At 40.6% G+C, this 21,022-nt stretch overlaps 2 protein-coding genes across 2 annotated transcripts in view; one reads left to right on the top strand and one right to left on the bottom strand.

The window, feature by feature from the left end:
* The window catches only part of FKBP1B (FK506 binding protein 1B, 12.6 kDa), a 50,758-nt gene extending 48,343 nt beyond the window's left edge, over nucleotides 1-2,415 (bottom strand). Inside the window, exons 1-2 of the mRNA XM_009319731.1 lie at nucleotides 2,394-2,415; nucleotides 2,079-2,150 (exon numbers count right to left, since the gene is read on the bottom strand). Coding sequence (XP_009318006.1) covers nucleotides 2,079-2,150; nucleotides 2,394-2,415 — 94 coding nt within the window. The remainder of the gene's footprint in view (nucleotides 1-2,078; nucleotides 2,151-2,393) is intronic.
* A 12,394-nt stretch (nucleotides 2,416-14,809) lies between these two features.
* Nucleotides 14,810-21,022, top strand: part of LOC103913188 (WD repeat-containing protein C2orf44 homolog) — a 15,854-nt gene continuing 9,641 nt past the window's right edge. Inside the window, exon 1 of the mRNA XM_009319655.1 lies at nucleotides 14,810-16,729. Coding sequence (XP_009317930.1) covers nucleotides 14,810-16,729 — 1,920 coding nt within the window. The remainder of the gene's footprint in view (nucleotides 16,730-21,022) is intronic.

Below are 21,022 nucleotides of genomic sequence, written 5' to 3'. Positions count from 1 at the left end.
GAGCCCGCTGCCGAGCGCAGGGACGCCGGGCAGGCAGGGGAACCGGGCAGCGCGCTCCTAAAACCGTCCAGCGACCGGGACGGGTCTGAGGGCGGGTGCGAGGGTCGGCATTTTCCCGGTTACAAACAGCCATGGAGGAAAGCATCCGTACTTGCACGTTGCGTTTGAATGCCGAAGTGAACGCTCACCCGCTTCTGTTGGAGCAGCAGGAGTAGGGGCAGCGGTGCCCGTCGGCGGTGCCCCCCGCCAGCAGCAGCGGCAGGCCTCCAGCGGGCCACTTGGAGGTTCCCCGAGTTCCGCTGCGCGACACAATTTATAACTTCTGTCCTAATCTGTGTTTTAAATAAGATCTGTGTATCGCTCAGGTGCTCCCGTGATGTGACATTACAAATTCAAAAGCCTGTGCAAGAGCTACAACTACTTCGGACGAGTGTCCCCAAAATCGATGAAAAATACTATTTCCTCATCAGCTATTGTGTACATGAATCTCACAGTTCCCACTGACTCTAAAGGAATAGTTCTGTTCACAGTTCTCTGTGTTCTGGGTTAAAAAATGAAAATCGAACCTCAACATCATCAGTTTTCCAACTGGAAGAGCTGTCTGTATCCATCTAACTCCAACCTGCACTTCTCTGACATTGCTCTTTCAGGATTTTTATCTGTTATAAACTGGATTCCAGTCAGGGAAAAAGATCTTCGTCTACACGGGGCGGTTGTCAGGATGACTGAACTGGGGAATTACGGTGGTGTTTTGTAACTGATAATGTGGCCCTTGCGTCTACGCTCTGAACTACACCAAGCATCTCCATGCCGCTTTTCACACTATTCTGCTCCGACTGTCTGTTCACCTACATCCTTTATTGTATGTATGTTTTGTTGCGAGTCAGACACTCCGACATTACTTGGGCTGGATGAAGCTCCCCAAAAAGTGAGCGAATGAGGAAAAAGCATGTGTTCACACGAGTTCAGAAGCGGCAATGAGGACTGGAGGGGGATTCCTTTAGCCTGTCTCCCATCCCAGTTAATTCTGCATCTGCATATAGCATATATAGAATAAGCAGGCACTTACTGCTGCTCTTCAGAACAGGTCTGTAACAGTGCAAGTTCTGAAAAGGGATTTTTTCCAGTACAGATCTCAGAATGTCATTTGATTTCTGATACGTAGAAAGATACTAAAAATGCATTTGAGAAATAGGAAAATGCCAAGCAGGAGATAAGTGGCACGGAAGCATTAAGAAGACATGAACATTGCTAATTCCAGATGTGACTCAGAGTCATTACAGAGCAACAAGGATGGCACAGCAAATGCTGAGCGTGTAAGGGGACTTACAAAGTGAAATTCTAGGTACACGGTGTCCTCATAGGGCCCTTGACTCACAAGAAAGGGCTGCTTTCATCCAGGCTCCAGGTAGACATCTATGTCCTCTCAGACAATCAGAACATCAGAAGGCATAACTCTGATGAATAAAAGCAATTTATACTTTGCTGGGTTCCCTTTAGCCTTCACGAGTACATGCTTCCTTTGATCAGGACTACACATCTCTCCGTGATGGTGGAAGAATAGCTGTTCCTGAGATGCGTCTTGTGACGGGAGGAGATTGGACTCAACCACATAATAGATACAGTTCAGAAGGGACCACAGAGTATCTACTCCAAATGTCATCACAAATAACAGGCCTTAAACACAGATCCCAGCAGCCTGAGGCAGACTTACAACCATAACAAAAAAGCAAAACCCACCAACAGCAAAATGCACAAGCCACAAGAAGGGATTAGCAGGGACCAAGCAGTGATCTAGGTCTAAGTCTACTGCATTTATAAGCATCCTATCCCATGGCCCCTTGCCCTGTGCTGGGTCCCTAAACGCAGACACATGGCTTCTTTTGGGCTTGAGCTAATTAGATCCCCTACACTCGTATTCCCAAGCACATGGAAAGAAAGGTGAGACCAAATTCCAAGACAGAGTTGGAATCTGCCTGTAGAGGGTATCTCAAAATTGTTAGGTGAATATTTTTTAAAATCTTTGTCACCACAGATATTGAACAACAAATAATGTTGTTATTTTTCACCTCACTCACCGGAGGCATCCAGGTCCTCAAAGACACTGTTGTTAACAACTACACAGCATATGAAGATCTTGGAAGAGAAGACTGAAACAAGGAATGTCCCATATCTTGAGGAAAGCCTCTGAAATACAAGGGAAAGTGGTTTATGTTCGGCAGAGAGTTGGAGGAGAGGCAAAGAGGACAAAGGAGCTAGGAGGGAAAGTCCATGACCAAGGAAATGGCTGAAACCAAATCATTGAAGCAGACCAGGAGATTAGTGTTTTAAAGAATGCTCTTTGAAAGCTATTGCACGACATCCACCTCCTCCCCCTTTGGGATCCAGCGTACCTGTATCAAGGATCAAGTCCATTAGTCTCAGCTTTCAAGGCTCTGTAGAGCTCACCTTCCTGAACAGCTGTTCACCACAAGACCTTCCCACAGCACATCTTTCTATCCTGGCAACAAAAACAGCGTCCTGAAAAGCAGGGGGTTCTCTGAACCCTCCTTCCCAAATGTTATGATGGAACCACATGACTCCAATGTCCAAGATTCCTCAGTGGTCACAAAGAGGACAAGTTGACCACGGTCATTATGAGGTTTTGCAGAAACCCAAACCCTCAAAGTTTAGCAGCTGAATATTTCATTTTCTTTAGTTAAAACCCCTACAACCTGCACTGTTTACAAACTATTTATGCATTTCCACTTCTAGGAAAACAAAGAGTTTTCAAATTTTAGGGTGTTTTAGTTTAGTTCACGGTTTAGTTCATAGTTCCTATATTGTGAAATCCCATTCTGCGCTGTTTTTTAAATCTACAAAGGATCTACAAATCATGTGTAACAGATTCCATATGCACACGAAGAACACCCCCGGAAGGCCAAAGCACTAAATTGCCCATAAACAGAAAGCACAAATCCTGCAAATGTACAAATTCATGGAGGCCACAGAAAAACTCAGGCAATACACATTTTCCTCACCAGCATTCATGGAGAAGGACCCAGCATTACTTCGAAACCCAACCACTATTCTACGAACAAATAATGAAAGCAACCTAAAAATATTTCACAAATACTGACCTTTCCACTCATGGAACCAACAAGCACCATCAAGTAATTTTAATTCAAAAGTGTACAGGACATGCAAAACCAGCACCACTCTGGAAAAAAATGACCAAAATACACACCAGCCTGCACAGCTCAGCAGGTCATGTCACTGCGAATGCTCCTGTGCATCACTAGCCTTGATTAAAAAAACCAAGAGAGTCAGGCCAGAATCGGTGATTTTCCTCAAAGCAGGTGCCCAGGGCAGTTCTGATAGTGTACTCGCAGTGACAGCCATTTGATGAACGGCTCAAAACATACCAAAAATCTCAATGTGCCTATCATAGGAGGGCTGTCTCTCTTCTCACCACTGCTGGTTACCACAGGTCTGCAGCACAGACTTCTCCTCCCAACTGCTACTTGTTCCAAATGTCCCAAAACAGAATAAAGCTTCCTCCTGAAGCAATTATTCTGAATCCTCTTCCTCTTGGAACTCCTCATCCGTGTCTGCATCCATAGTTTCCTCTTGCAGTGTAGCTATGAGTGCAAAACTGCAGCCGGAATTTTCCAGTAGCACTAAAACTGACTTGAAAGCTACCACCTCTTTCTGGCATTCTCTTCTGCCAACTCAGATATTCACTTATTCTCTATCACAGCGCTCATGTAGGAGTCATTATGCAGGTCTTTGTCCTGATCTTCAAGGCCTTTTACAGGACTAGGTGAGGTCACCCCAGCTATGGACGGGGAAGAGCTCCAGCTCATCAGGATGTACAACACCAGCTGCCAGAGCCATGAAATTGGTAGCATACACTCAGGTATGGAGGCAGAAATTCCACAAGACCAGGACCTAACTAACGGAGCTCACGTCCAGCAGAGATTAATGCAGTTTACCACTTGCAAAAAAATGTGGGTTTAGATTAATGTCTTCAGATGGACTCATCCTCTCACAAGCTTCTGTCTCCCCAGTACAAGAAAAGACACTGACATACAAGTCCAATGAAGGGCCACCAAGGCAGTTAGTGGCTGGAGAATGTGGAGAGGATGAGCGAGCTGGGTTAGTTCAGCCTGCAGAAGACAAGCTAAGGAAGGATCTCAGTTGCTGTCCATAACTACCTAACGGGTGGTGGAGAGGATGGTGCCACACTCTTCCCAGAGATGCCTAGCAAAAGGACAAGAAGCAATGGACACAAGTCACAGCAAGGGCAATCCTCACTAAACATAGGGAAAAAGTCTTCAGAAGATGAGTTACCAAACAAAGCCCTGAGGAACCTGATTGAACCTTGACATTAACCCTGTTTCAAACAAGAAGTTGGACCATATGGCCTCCAAAGATCCCTTCCCCTGAATTGCTTTGAGTCTGTAATATTTTTCGTACAGAATGAAGAACAGAAGGAAATAAAGAGGCGTTAGTGAGGTTAACCACAGTTGTGAAATTGACTGCATGACCCTAAATCACTTTGGTTCTGTTTGCAATGTATAATGCTCCAAAGTGGCTAATACATCTACTGGGCACTGCACAACAGTATGTGTAAAAACAGATGCAATATAAATATGAAATTGCAGCATCCATCCAGGCTAATTAGCACGCATGCAGATTGCTGCACTGATATTGCTTCACTGCCTACAGTTTTGAAGCCAGCTTGCTGAACTGAAGATATGCTCTGAATTGCTCTGTGCCTCAGTATTTCATTTATATAATAAGAATGATCATTCTGCCTTGTCTATTCAGTTCGCAAACAATTCAGGGGTAGAGGTCCTCTTTTATTATAAATAAATGTAACACCTTGGGGCCAAGTGCCTAAATTCAGGGCCATGCAGTGTGGTCTCAAAAATAAAATTTCCGATAATAACAATATCATAAGCAGACAGCCCAAGAGGATTAAATTTTCTCTTCCATCCAATCTTTCATAGCAAAAAATGGATTAAAAAATGAAGATAAGTCTGTCTTTCAAACTGAACAAAACAGACATGGAATCACTTCTATAAGCAGTAAACTAACTATTCCAGATCTGTAATTTCCTTGCCATGGAAGTTACAGAAGGAAGTCAGTGACTTTGAGAAACTTTGTATTTACAGTGCAACACATTTGCTGCTTTCTCCAGTAAAACTCTCTTCTCTATAGTTTTGGTATTTATTCTGCTTGGTGAAGAAATGCCATTGGCAAGACATATTGGAAGCAGTTCAAACAACCGGAGAAAACCAAACAAACCGCAAATATTAGCTACAAGCTTCTGATTAGTCTTTCGATGATTTTGGAAAATGTAACTGTGGAAAAGAAATTAACTGGCATTCTCAATCCTCCAGATAAATGAATCAAGCAAGCTGGGTAATGGATTCAGAAAATTAAGGCCGTATTTGTTTTCCTTCATTCTGCGTGTGTAATTATAACACTACTTAATGAGTTTCTTGAACCTCCCAACCAAAATGATTTGAAGTTACAACTAAAGATCAGCAGGCAGAGAGGCAGGTTGTACACATACGAGGACAGCTACGAGTAGGACAGTGCAGAAAGATTGTAAAAAGTTGGGGTTTTTTTTGCATGATACTCCAGGGACAGCTTTAACTCTAGGTAAGTGTCAAGAGATCGGCAACAGCCACTAAAAATCTCAGGCTTTTTACACTCATCTCTGGGACAAACACAAACACTAATCTTTGTGGTATTCATCTCCTCATCAGGGCTGACCCAGCATTTGGCCTTTAGCTCTCTTACAGAAAGGAAAGGCTGAGTCAGCCATTCCGGGTTTTGCACCTATGGAGTCAAGGTGGCCGAATCCTGGAGAACTGGTATTTAGGCTTAAACTGACCCTCAAGTGGAAAAATTTCTAATCCTTCCTACTAGTGAAGTAGGACAATTTTTTTTTTTTTTTCTTCTAAGTTAAGGCCTTATCTGAGACAAAACAGAAGGCCAAAACAGAACCATTTCAGCCTTTCGGTAAAAATGTAGACACCACAGGACCTTCCGTACAATTCTACCTAACACTTAAACTAGCTTAAGGGTTATGGATTAAAAACATCATCCGCATAGCTCAGCCTACACAGAAAGTTTAAAGGTGATCTATTTAAAAAAGCAGGTGGATAGCAGCACTGGTTCATTTTATCAGGTTTGTGTTAGAACACATTCACCAATATATTTGTCTATATCATGGGGGGAGAGGTAGGGAGAACCTGCTAAGTCTAACTAGCAAGAACATTTCTAGGGAAGACCAAGTCAAAGGTGATTTGTTACATGGGTTTCTAAATACAGCTGGGAGGCAGAGCTCTTCAGAAATTTCTGAAATTGCCCCGTAATCATCCCTAAAGTAGAACAGCTCTACCAGTGACAGCAACAGCAAAACTATTCATGTAACTTGGCCATCAGAAATGTTTTCATCATACACACCCCATACATGAAGCAAAATTAGATTCAGAGAGAGACCCCACAATTTTTGCACTTTTCAAAATAGATGTTACTAAGAGTTTGACTCTGTCTATACTGTCAACCAACCAGTTTCAATACAGGGTTATGTAAGGCTCATACTGTCCTGACTTACATTACAATGATCATAGAATCATAGAATCATTAAGGTTGGAAGAGACCTCTAAGATCATCGAGTCCAACCATCAACCCAACACCACCATGCCCACTAAACCATGTCCCTAAGCGCCTCATCTACACGTCTTTTAAATACCTCCAGGGATGGTGACTCAACCACTTCCCTGGGCCGCCTGGTCCAATGTTTAACTACTCTTTCAGTAAAGAAATCTTTCCTCACGTCCAATCTAAACCTCCCCTGGCACAACTTGAGGCCATTTCCTCTTGTCCTATCGCTAGTTACTTGGGAGAAGAGACCAACACCCACCTCGCTACAGCCTCCTTTCAGGTAGTTGTGGAGAGCAATGCGGTCTCCCCTCAGCCTCCTTTTCTCCAGGGTAGACAACCCCAGCTCCCTCAGCCGCTCCTCATAAGACTTGTTCTCCAGACCCCTCACCAGCCTCGTTGCCCTTCTCTGGACACACTCCAGCACCTCAACATCCTTCTTGTAGTGAGGGGCCCAAAACTGAACACAGTATTCGAGGTGCGGCCTCACCAGTGCCGAGTACAGGGGCACGATCACTTCCCTACTCCTGCTGGCCACACTAGTTCTGATACAGGCCAGGATGCCATTGGCCTTCTTGGCCGCCTGGGCACACTGCCGGCTCATGTTCAGCCGGCTGTTGACCAACACAATAATAAATTATTTTCCCAGTGCAGACAGAGTTTAAGTGACCTTTACAAATTACCAAGCTGGGATAAATATGTATCTGCTAAAAATATTATTGTCCTTTGTTCTTCTTCAAGTCACTTTCAAATGAGAACGATCTATTTATCATTTAGCCATGCAAGAAGTATCCTAAGTTATCTGATGTGTTTGGTGCAAATGATAAAAATATCACTTCAAAAGTATAATTTACCTCATCATGTAAAAAAGAAGGTACTAATAAGAGACGTCTTCAAAAACAAATACATTTAATGCCTATGAAAGAAAAAGACTGGCATAATTTGGAAGCTGAATGTTGACTTACAGATGGAAAGACCTATTAGATCATTCATTCCCTCTCTTTGCCAAGACAGGAATGTTTCCTAAAGAATATTTCATACTCTTCTGCCTAGTCTAATTTTAATAACATAAGTACTGGAGTTTCTATCACTTTCCTTAAGATTCTATTCCACGCAAACCAGCTCAAGCTCAGGAAATAATTCTTTTTAAGAACACGATCGAAAACTTCTCGATTGCTTTATAAAGCAAGCACAAGAGACTGGCGCATACAGATGGGAGTATTAAGTCACAAAATAGTGGTTTGAGACAGAGAGGGCATTCAGTGGTGGGAGGAATGTGGGATGTAGGAATCATGTAGCTCTAGAAAGGGCTGTCAGTGGGCTGATCATTGATACATGTGCTAGCTATCACAGACACGCGTGTAACGACTACACAACCATTCCTTGGCATTCATCTGTCCATAACCATGTCCTGTCTGAGTACTTCAGCTAGACTCATTTAGCAAGATTCATTTATCTATTTTAGGTACTTTAGGATTGAATGAATCATGCCCTAAAAGTGTCTATTTCTCACCACTGACTTTTAAGTGAATCAGTAAGCAGGGTCAGACTTGGACAACTATAGCGTGTATGTCTAGAGGTATGTTACAGAGCTGAGGCTCAACTCAGTTGCCCGGTGGGAGCTTGGGTACTACTTTCATATAGGCAGCCATATGTATATACCTCAATGTGGGCATGTTAATTTGTGAGATGAATCCCACTCCTACAATTAAATGTGAAATGAATCTCATTCTCTGTGACCATGTTTGCATAACCACCCTTTATGTGCTTTCCTTCCTAATTCCTGACCTATTTTGCTTTAGCATTGTGAAAGCCAGAAAACCACTGAGCCCAACAGTCTTGCTGGGAGCAAGAATGAAGTGGTCTTCTGAAAAGGTTTGGTTCTCTTCCCCCCACCCCAATGAACCACAAAAGTCTCACTCTAAACCACAAAAGGGAAGTCTTGGGTGATTAACAAATGCTCCACCAACTCTAGTCCCCCAAACTTGCTGGACTGCTATGTTAGAATTGCATGGTATTTGCCTTTCTATTACAGAAGAGTGGGAGTTCCAAGAACCACAAACATCAAGAGGACTGTTGACAACACTCCTGCAAGACTGATGGATAGCTCAGGTTGGAACGATATGATGGAGCATCTCTGGTGGCTTCCCTGAGATCCAGGGGGATTTCAGAGAATTGGAGGTCACATGTCAGAGGACTGGCTGCAGTCAGTCATATGCTTACTACGTTTGGAAAGTTGCCGTCTAGCAGCACATCACTGAGTGTGGAAGTGAGTTCACAGAATTTGTGAACTTCTATAAGAAACTGCAAAACTTCTGTCTGTACTCTAGCAGTGTCTCCTCCATCATATGCGTCCCTGTACTAGATGCCTCTATTTGGCAGACGACAGATCAAGCCAGCCTGTTACATTTGGCCCAGGCAGTCACTCCAGAAGTGTAGACCATGGCACTGCAGGTATGAAAGAAATAGTCTTAGAAAGGAGCTGTGGCTTCCCTGCCTGAAGTCTCCTTAGTTTGAATATAGCCTGCATAGAAAAGATCAGGGCCTTACCTTTACAGTATAATTTGCATAAGTGTTTTTTTAATTAACCAAACTTCTTAACAGTTTTCTTAAATACACTTATGCAAAAAATACAATGTTCCGTTAGATCTTTCCCACTTTACATGACATACATATAAAAATGTGCTAGCTAGTGGGTTAAATCCCATTCTGAGAGCAGTAACAGCACACAGACATATCACTGTCAAAAGAATGCTGATTTACATAGTGTGATCAGTAGATCTGCTCTGACAGATTACGTATTTTGTATCTTTATTAACTGTGCATCATTCTTACATTCTGTTCCAGTTAGCTTGTGACAGATAACTTTTTTAAAATCAGATCTCAAGGCAAAGAAGTGTCAATGTGGAAAAATAAATACATTACTCAAGCTTCTTGGAAGTATTTAACTAAATGACACATCGACTTAAATTGGTGAAATCATGGTGAGTAGCTTTAAATAGAAATATTTTTGAAGTAAAAATACCACAAAGCATTAGACATTTTATAAAGTTGAGTTAAATTAGTATTAGAAAAATTATTACTCTTACATTTTTATTACATATTGAGCTGGATCTGTCTTCCTCTGAAGTCACCAGGAATATTAACATCAATTTAATTAACTCAAAGCAAGATTTAGCCCAGAAAGAGTTATTTTACCATGAATAAAGGAGAAAATGAAGTCTGAATCTCAGCTTTTCCAGCAAGGCACTGAACTCAGATCCACAGAGATATTTAGATACTGAGCTCCCACTGGACAAGAAATATCCAGGTAAATATATTTAAAGAGCCTGGAACTCATTAGCTCTGATCCATATTGAACTCAAAATTTATTCACCATTTCCTAAGACAGGTGAATAGTAGATATAGCAATGTGAGAAAACAGCAATATAAAATCAGTATTATAAAAAAGTGTAGCTCAACCTCTGCAACGATGAGGGCTGGAGTATTTTTCCAACGTTCACTATGAACAACGGGAACTCACGGCTACTAACAGTTATGTGCAGCTCGGTGGGTGGTGTTCAGTTTTGGACTTCGTACGCTACTTCAAACAACCATCTCCTCCAAAGCAACAGAGACTGGCTGGCTGGGATCACTCTGCAGGACGGAGCCGCCAAGGTGCCACCAGCTGAAACACCTTCTTTAAACCACAGGTGACATTCTGATCTGAGTTATACCAAGGTTAATCAGAGGCACAGTGATGTTAATAGCATCAGAATCTAGCTCGGTATCCATGTAAAGACTGTGGTTGCGCACTCAGATTACTAACAGATTACTCTTTGCATTGCTTTCCTGGGTCTCAAAGGAAAGCTGTAGTATTGCCAGGACAGTTTTCAGTTACTGGCCTTTATTTTGAGTGCGTTCTATATAGATCTGTGCATGCCAAGGTGACACAGAAATATTATTTAAATGTTTTACCAGTTTCTGGAAAAAAATACGCTAGCTGAATGAGGGGAACTTGTTTTTCTCCCTCTCTATTTTTATCCTGTTTTTAAAAATGAGGCTGTGCCAAACAGAAGTTCATTGTCTCTTTCATTCGTCTTACAGAATTTGCTTTGATCCTGAGTATAACTTGTTTAAATTCTGTAATCATGGCATAACTTATGTTTTTTTCCCTTTGTATATTTTACAAGTCTTCCATTATTTACATCATTTTTTAAAGGTACACTCTGAAAGGTAATCTTACCTCAAATTAGTTTCCTCATGTGTGGTGTTTATGGAGGTACTAGATGATTCTGTTCACACAGAAGTTTCTTGCCCACATTATTCTCTCCCACTGAAAAACCACAGAATGAACCATGGGAGGAAATTTTCCTTGAGATCCTCGAGTGTTACCCTAATGGAGCCTGAGGTTCAAACTCTATTGCTACAGAATAGGCCTTGTGGTGTGTCCAAACCCCACAGATTTCAAGGAACACTGAGCCTTAGAGAATTGGAAAAAAAGGCCACAGAAAACTTGTCAAAGGTTTTGTCTCTCTCCATGAGTCTGGTCTCTAGCGGGCCTCATCTTACATTCACTGAAGTTGTTTTACAAACATTCCTTGCAGTCAGAGATCTCTGAGCCTCCTTTGCTTTAAATTGTGTAACTCCTTATCTGCTAAGCACCTTTATTGATTTGCTTCAGACTTTCTAGAAAAATTCTACCATAAAGATGTTATGTGATAGGATACAGGAGGTGAATAATCTTGGTGAACTGAAGGTGCTAGGCTTTGGGGGAAAAAAGATCTTAACACTGGACAAAGCAGAAATCAGCTGTGAATATATCATGCCTCAGTACCTCATCACCTCACTACCATGCCAGTGAAAGTTTGTGGATGTTGTCATTTTTATATCTGAGTATCTTGGAGAATTAACAAGAAATAAACATAAGTACATCAGATGAAGTCCTACTTACTAACGCTTTCAGAGCTAGATGAAAACCTCACCATGGCTCTGCTACAAATATTTTTCAAGACCTCGGTGTTTGTGGGACATCCTTAATTCCAAAATTGAGGATGATTCTGTTACTGGCAAATATCATAGATTCAGCCTTGTATCGCCCTCTGATAATGTCACAGACACTGTTGAAGAGCAGATGCGTGCTATGAGAGATGATGAAATGAAAAAAACCAGCAAAGAAAGTCCAATCTTCCACATGAGTAGTCCACGATCTCAAGATGTCTGCATAGCTGGCAGAACACACATCATCCATAGCAAAACATCTTCTGAGCATTTGAGTCATACTGAAGCACAAGTTTCTGCATCCAAAACACATTTGAGGTTGCTAGAATCCAGCTGCAATATAGTTTTGTTACGATATTTAAAGCACCATTCAGAATGTAGATGAGATGGCTGTGCTAAAGAATAGCTTTATCAGTTTCAGTAAAATACATCCAGAAGACAGCACAGCAGCGAAGCAGCGTTGTTTTAAAGCAAAACAAAAACATCTTATACAGACTCTGCAAATTTGTGGAGCTGCTGGGATTGTATTTGAATGTAATCTATCCATTATAACTACTATGGGTAAAAAGCTACCATTAATACATGACACAATAATCCTGCTGCCACTATGAGGAATTGCAGAATAGTCTGAGTTCCTAGTGAAACAGGTATGGCAGTGTGACATCTTAAGCATGGCCTGGACATCTGTGTCAGCAACGTGTAAGGTAAAATCATTAAAAAACATGGTTTCACTGCAAGCACAAACAGGGACCAAAAATTTAGGAGTCTTGCATAAAAAAGGATCTTCTAACCTGCATATTTAACTTTTTAATTTTTACCTTTTCCAGTCATCACTGCTGGCTTGTCCTTGATGAATATAAAAAAGTCTTGATTTTGAATATAATCTTCATGAAATAATCTACAAAACCCAAGTAGCTGTGAATGAGAATTTGGTATGATTACTTTACATAAATTTATTGGTACTCACCATCCTCAGTAAATACACCTGGAAAAAGGATACTAAAAAAATTCTTACAGCAGAGGTTCAGCTGTCTTCAACAAGAGGTCTGTTTTTCCCAGTAGTACTATAAAAATATATAAAGTATAAATCAGCCAAAGATGCAGAATGTGTATAGTTAAGTCTTACATCTTTAACCATAGTGATTATATTGATAATATGTAAACCTCTGGCCAAGTCTAACTTATTCACTTTTTAAAATATATATAAACAGCAAGAGACACAAGTTACATCAAAGCAGAAGGAAGATGCTGGCAAAACAAGAACTACAAAAAGATGCTAAGGATGGGATTCAGTTACCTGTATATAAGCTTGTAATGCCATCTTAGACAGTCTAGGGACTCTCTAGGGATCATCTCTGTTGCCAGCTGCCACTCCAGAATGGCACTACTCTTCTGTAAGTCCTATGCCATACCTGCCAGCCCAGCATGGCTGCCTCAGATATCCTAGGGCATTGAAAATAGTAATGGTTGCTTACATTTAAGTAATGAATCCCACCCTCACAATTTATGTTCAGCAAGATGCAAGCTCTGTCCAGGCTAACCCCAGAAAAGGATGCGCTGAGGAGGGAAGGATGGAGACATCCAAGGTAGTCCGTCTGAACCAGCTCTGGTCCTGAAACAACACAGATGAAACAAATTGCCGTATCCTCACATGGTCCCACTGTGTTAGATGAGTTTGTTGGTTGGTGCTGTGGTTTAACCTCAGTCGGCAACTGAGTACCACACAGCCACTTGCTCACTCCTCCCGCCCCTCCGGTGGGATGGGGGAGAGAATTGGAAGAGTAGAAGTGAGAAAAACTTGTCGGTTGAGATAAACACAGTTTAATAATTGAAATAAAATAACAATAATAATGTAAAAATAATAATAATAATAATAATAATAATACGCAAAGCAAGTGATTTACAGTGCAATTGCTCACCACCCGCTGACCGATGCCCAGCCAGTCCCCGAGCAGCGGCCCCCCCTGGCCAGCTTCCCCCAGTTTATGTACTGAGCATGACGTTACATAGTATGGAATGTCCCTTTGGCCAGTTGGGGTCAGCTGTCCTGGCTGTGCCCCCTCCCAGCTTCTTGTGCACCTCCAGCCTTCTCAGTCGGTAGAGCATGGGAAGCTGAAAAGTCCTTGGCTAGTGTAAGCATTACCTAGCAACAACTGAAACATTGGTGTGTTATCAACTTTGTTCTCGTCCTAAATCCAAAACACAGCACTGCACCAGCTACTAGGAAGGAAATTAACTCTATCCCAGCCAAAACCAGGACAGTTGGGTCTTTGTCAACTCAAGGATCTTTGCATGATGTTATGTTACCTACTGTAGAAACTGCAGAGTTTAGGGAAACAAGAAAATTTTGGCTTCCTCTTTGCATTTTGGCTATATGATAAGGGAACAGTCCTCAGATACAGGTGGCTGGGAAGACCAAGAAAGAAATCAATATATATTTGTAGCTAGGAAATTTGTCCCAGTAAAATGAACACTAATCAGCTGTCTTTGCTTCTAGACTATTTTGCCTTTTTTTTTAAAATCTTACCTTCCTTCATTCTCTTGTAACTACTAACAGAACAGAGCATGATTTCCCTTTTCTGCTTTCCTTTCATAGCCATTTAGGATCTTCTATCTTTGAAAGATGCTGTCCATCACAGATTGCAATCTGCCTTGTACAGTTCTCAGGTACGTTTAAATCTTCTTTTATCTTTCAAAGGCTGGCTGAAAGAAGTGTCAGGTCATTATTCAAGGCTGTAGCTTAATACTTAGGCTTAACAGTGTATGTCTCTCCAGCCTTCACCAAAGACCTTCATTCACTGAAGGTCGAGATACTAGAGTGTTATTTTTAAATATACTCTCAGCAGTGAAGAGTTAAAAATAGACTTCTATGAAAACGTACAGTAATTGGTTAAACCTTGTTAGCCATCACATGAAGATGATAACTCCTCCCAGGAAAAGACGTAGCAAAAGCAGCTTTGACATGGATTTATACTTAGAAGAGCAGCTGCAGGCTTACTGGGAAGGAGTTCACAATATGGGCTCTTGGATTATTAGCAGAAAAAACAGCTTGATTCTGGAAAGGAAGGGAAGGAGATACAAGAAAAAATTTTCCTCATTGTGATCTGCAGGTGAATTCCATGGATTCTCTACTTTGGAACAGCCACCAGTAGACAGAAAGCTTTAAAAGATGGAGCTGGGAAAGGCAAAACTGCTGAGAACTGGCCTCAACGCTTTGTATCAGGCCATCCACCCCATGCATGGAATTGCCTGGACAGATGGGAAGCAAGTGATACTGACTGCTTTATACTACCATAACGGAGAGCTAAAGTTTGGAGACTCGAGCGTTGTTGGTCAATTTGAACATGTTCATGGGCTTTACTGGGGCCCATGTTGCTCTACAGACACCCCAGCTCTGCTCGCTGTTCAGCATAAAAAGCATGTTAGCGTTTGGCAGCTGTGCTACAGCACTGCAGAGAAGAACAAACCCTTGATTTCTCAGACTTGTGAAATTGGTGAGCCGTTTCCACTGCTTTCCCAGGGCTGTGTCTGGCATCCAAAGAAGGAGGTCTTGGCTGTGCTTACAAAAAGAGATGCTTCAGTCTTGCATGCTGTTCGTACGGACAATACTAGAGTTAGGGCAGATATCAAAAGCAGTGGGCTTATCCACTGTGCTTGCTGGACTAAGGATGGTAATCGCTTAGTAATTGCTATAGGCAGTGCCCTGCATTCCTACATATGGGATGATGCTCAGAAAACTCTAAATGCCTGCTCCTTTTGCCCAGTCTTTGATGTGGGAGGTTATATCTGTGCTATAGAAGCCACACTGGATTTCCAAATTGCTGTAGCTACTGAGCTTCCTTTAGACAATATCTGTGGTTTGAATGCGGGCATTGCATTTGATATGCCATCTGGTATAGAAACTGGTTCTTTAACCTCACAGTCTGCTCTGGTGCTTGGTGATGAGGAATACTCCATGGACCTGCGAAGAAAGTCCACAGACTCAGATAGATCAGGTGTTGATTCACTTGCTTCTTCTTCATCAGGTCCTGTGGATTTAACCCATACCCTTGCAAACCACCATCGGTCTGATCCCAGTCCTCTTATTACTATGAAACGCAAAGACTCTGCACCAACAAATGGTCAAGATTCTTCTCACTTGATCTTGGTGACTTTTGAGAGGAAGGTAACCACCACCAGAAAAGTCACCATCCCAGGTATTCTGGTTCCTGATATAATGGCTTTTGATCTTAGAGCTCAGATTGTGGCAGTAGCCTCCAATACTTCTAACATTGTTTTGGTGTATTCAGTAACCTCTTCCTGCATGCCTCATATTCAACAAATCCAGCTGGAAAAAAATGAAAGACCAAAGGGCCTATGCTTTTTGACAGATAAACTCCTATTGATTCTGATTGGCAAGCAAAAGTTCCCTGAGCCTAGTCTCATTCCATTTTCAAGTTCAGACAGGTATGTAATGCGTCTGATGATCAAAGAATTGATGCTGGAAGAAAATTCTTCAGCATTGCCTGAGACGAAGCAGAATATGTTTTATAACTTTGAATCCTCTGTTAATATACCTGGAAAAAGAAAGTTCTTTGAAAATCTTGCTACAGAAGACCAACCTCAAAGCAGGGAGCTGTTAATACCAAGAAGCACAGTTATTCAATCTCCTAGTGGTAGGAGAAGACTCATCGAAGAAGTAAAGAGCCCTAGTTATGAGCAGAGCTCTTTATCAAGTGTGAGTGACCTGGATGAAAAAAGGCTCCCAAGTGACCCCTTGGTGGCCTTGGAAACACTGGATGCTGAACCCACCAATCGTTCAGTGTCTCTTCTTGGGTTTGGAACACCTACCAGGCTTTCCAGCAGACCAGCTTCCCCTAAAGTGCAGTTCAGTGTGATCCAAGAAACATCAAGTTCTCCTAAAAACAACAATTTGCCAAATGAAAGAGGAATGAGTCAAATATCTAGAAATTTAGAGAGACTTTGTGGCAGCTTCAATGAGTTACAACTGAGTCTTTCTGAAATAACGGACTTCGCTAAAAATGGGAGGAGGATATCTTTAGCCTATCCGTATTCACAAGAACCGCCTGTTGTTCATATCACTTACCAGGTAACTTTTTTGTCAGCTTAAAAATATTGTGATAGGACACTGAATTTTTAAACAATCTTTTATTTATTTAGCTTTAAATCAAGAGGATGCAGTTTAATTCTTATCAACCCATGAGAAATGTAACCTGAGTTTGGCATCAAGCTTAATCTAAAATGGTATTATAATTTGTCATTGAAACAATAACTCAGGATGATGTGGGTAACTTAGAGGATACTTCACATGGGAGAGTTGTGTCTGTTCATTCTTCTTTGATTATGCACAAATGTCTTGGATCTTGCTGATTTTGTGTGCATCTATCAAAGAGACAGAACAGAGCCACACAGTTGTTAATGTACAAAAGGTTTATATGTTAGTTTAGTGTAGAGATAAGCCTATGAGTAGGGTGGTACAGTAGCCCACCAGAAACATAATAAATTCAAACCCAAGCTCAAATCCAAAGTTTGAAGATAGCTAGACCCTCATGAAGGCTGAAACAAAGTATTGAATCTCAATTTATGGAAAATTCAGACGGGCATGACTTGAAGTTGGCTTATTTCTACTTTAATTTCTCACCACTGATCTTCACAGAGCTGGACGTACTCAATTTGTAAAACATACTACCACTTCAATTTTTCTGAAAAAAAAAAAAAAAAATCTGTCAATATGTAATTATCATTTCATTAAATAAACAGATGAATGTCCAATCATCATGTTCCTATCCCACCCTTGTTTTGGTAAAATTCCTACTGGCTTCAATAAGAATTTCAACTAAGGAATGTAGGTTGGGTAATTATTTCTGGCTATTATTCTTAGTATTATTCGCAGTAATATTAACATTATACTGATAATATTTTTAGTCATGCTGATGCTAGTGGTATTGCTGCTAAAACTGGGGTCCGTTTCAGGATGTAGATGCCAATTATAAATTTATTCTTATCTGCGGCAACGTAAGCAGCATTATGTCAAAGTAATAGATTACATTGTGATGATGCTGAAGTATGTACTTCTTAAACAAATTTGACTTCCTTTTACTTTAAAAGAATCCATACAGACATCTAAGTACACCTCTTTAAACACTCATTAAGGGAATGGTGACTCAATTCAATCATATTCATTACTTTCAATTGTTTACTTGGCATTTAAGCAGATTCTAGTATGTTAGGTACTCTGGATAAAAGCAAAGCTTTCGATCTGAATTAGTCAACAATTTAACTTGAATACATTATACAAATTCTGGTGAAAAAAGCAACATGTCTATTTTAAATAATTTAGGATTTTATTTGCCGAGAAGCAAGTCCTTCTGTTCTCCAGCATGTTCTAATTAATTCTGATTTCTTGACATAAATCAACTTATTTATTTAGCAAGCAGCCTATCTCTTGGATTCAATTGGATTAACCTTTCCATAGAGATGTTTTGTTTGTGACACGTAACATTAATCTAAGATCTGAAGTCACTGTGCACGTTTTCTTGCACAAGCAGTAAGAATTAATTAACCTGTTGTTTTTCTTTGGAAGCAAAAAAAAAAAAAACTGCTTCTAAAATACTGCTAGACTAACTACATTTAGAAAGAAGACTTATTTATCTGAACAGGTTAGTTTCACATCGAGCCAGGAGGAAGCACCGCTAGTACCGCATTATAATGACTCAGAAAAAGTGCCACAATGTCTATCTGACACACATAGCTTTTCTGTGTAAGTCTCAACTAATGCCTTGCATAGTTCAGCCCCTCTTCTGAAATCTAACAGGATCACAGCACGATGCCAAAAAATAATGAAAAAAAGACCGATGGCAAAAAGGCCTCCAGACAGACAGGGAAATATTTGCTTCATAGGCAGCTAATAATTTTCTCAGAAAACAGTTGTTTTGATTAGTTTGGATTCAGACATCTGAACCTTGTTCCTCCTTCAGGAGTTGATTAGCGCTCTGTGAGCTCAGAGACCAGCTGGGCTGTGGGTTCCAGCCAGGATCTGTGTTCACAGTGCAAAAAGTCAGGAAATAGCTTTATGCCTTATGATATAAATATCAGCCTGTGGAAAACATTCTAAGCTTTAGAACACTGCAGTCCAGTCAATAATATGGCCATTATCTTTCAGCTTTTTGTGCCAAGTGCATGTCTTCTTAAGTGTTTGTATAATCCCCAACACGGCAGAGGCTCAATCTTGACTGAGAAATCTATTGTACTATAAAATATAATGATCAGTACTGCATAACCATATTTATGCATTAAAAACATAAAAGGAAAGTTTAAAACATAATAGATAAAATGTAGTAATAATTAACGGGCAATTATGAACACTGTTGTGCAGAAGCATTATTGACATATTTATGTGTTTCCAGTTCTGCTTAGAAAACCATAATATAAAACAGAATGTGTATTACTTAATAATTCATAATGTCTGCTTACTAAATAGTCTTCAAAACCTTTGTTTATTCTGTTAGAGCTGTATAACCTATAACTCCTCTGAAGTCACACCCATGCAGTACTACCAGAATTTATATTCTTTGTAGCCCATAGCCATAAAAGAAAAACATGATCACTCACACTTTGGAAATGTCACTGCACTATCACTTGTGTAATAGCATTCAGCCACCAGAGGTGACTTGATCATTCAACCCTGAAAAGCAAATATTATTGCTCTTTCATCACATACAGACTTGTGATTCAGGATAGTGTGGGAGGGCAGACAGACAAATGCAATAAGAGGATATTATTTAAAAAGAAAAAAAAAGAAGAGATGAGGATCTGTCACAGATTTGTTTCTGTTTCATTTTGCAAAAAGATACTTTTATCATTCTTCTCCCCCAGAAAAGAAACAGCTGCAGAATATTTAAGCTAGCTTCATTCAAAAGCTAATTACAGTGGAAATAAAGCCAATCTGGATTTGAAATTAATGGCATTTAGGCAAACCTCCCCAGGAGGAATAAGATTCATCTTAATCTGAAGAATACCTTAAAACTCCTACATTTTGCTCACAAGCAGTATTATGTCAAAAGTGTATATCACTGAGAGCATATATTGCATAATTAAATAGGAAATAAATATCTTTTCAGCAATTAGTCACGATGATATCCTTTTCTTAGCACTCAACAATAATTGTATACAATTCAATTTGTACTTTTATAGCATCTTCATACAATTTACTATGGGAAACTTTATTGCCAAGGTCAGCTATAAAATAAACAATTTTTTTACACAGAGCTGAGAGATGAATAGAAAGGATCCAAACATATGGCAATAAAGTCCTTCTGATAGAAATACATGAAGTAGAGATAAAGAAGGGGGGTATAAGGGTGGCACAGTAAAATGAGCAAAGACCAGGCTGCAGTGATCAGCTGTAATAAGACCACGAACCTTTCTGAAATCCAAAGGGCAATTTTGACTTGGGTTGAGCAATAGAAAGTAAATCATGAAAATGATGGAAGAGGAAGGTGATATGACTGCTCCCTGGAGTAAGAAACTAGTCAGCCGTCCTGAAGTTTAGAAGGAAGAGATTTAGGATGACCATAAAAGAAAGACCTGCAGTAGTCAAGAGAAGGTGTGATTACCGCATGGATAACATTTTGAGCAAAGGTTGTGGAATTTGTTAAGAACAAGTTCTGACAACAGTGTTCTGAAACTGATCAATAGCAGACAAGCAGGGTCTGTGGAGGAGACACAATCCCTTTTATCAGAGCAGATGATTTGTTTGTTGGATACATAGACACAAAAGAAAAGGAATATGTAATGTCAAAAATGAAAAGGAATATGTAATGTCAAAAGTGAATCCAAGTTTTCGTACTATGCAAAGAAAATAAAGATCTGAGTTAAAAAAACGCCACACTCAAAACATAAAGATCATGGAAGCACAACCATGAGGACAAAGGGTATCTCTTAGATGACAATATACCTGAAACAGTAGTTGCAAAACTATTATCAGGGAGCCAAGAGTAGAGAAATCCTGGCATCGTATCATCTGAAATGCTGATGTGCACTAGAAATACAAACTGCACTGGGATTTAAGCACCCCTAAGCACCTCAGATCTCTTCCAACATAAACATTTTACAGGCTTATGCATCTCTGACAGGTTAATTAGGGTTGCAACTGGAATGTCCCACATAAGGGCAAGCAAAGATATTAAGATCTCCACCAAAATGTTTGTTGGATCAAACAGGACCCACCAAAAATGGATGTCGTCTATCTGGACTTCACTAAGGCCTTTGACACCGTCTCCCACAGCATTCTCCTGGAGAAGCTGGCGGCTCACGGCTTAGACAGGTGGACTCTGCGCTGGGTCAAAAACTGGCTGGACGGCCGGGCCCAGAGAGTTGTGGT

This window comes from Pygoscelis adeliae, unplaced genomic scaffold (assembly GCF_000699105.1).
Source record: "Pygoscelis adeliae isolate BGI_AS28 unplaced genomic scaffold, ASM69910v1 Scaffold121, whole genome shotgun sequence".
In the NCBI taxonomy this organism is placed as follows: domain Eukaryota; kingdom Metazoa; phylum Chordata; class Aves; order Sphenisciformes; family Spheniscidae; genus Pygoscelis; species Pygoscelis adeliae.
Note: the sequence above shows the minus strand (reverse complement) of the source record. Positions and strands in the feature narration are given on the sequence as shown.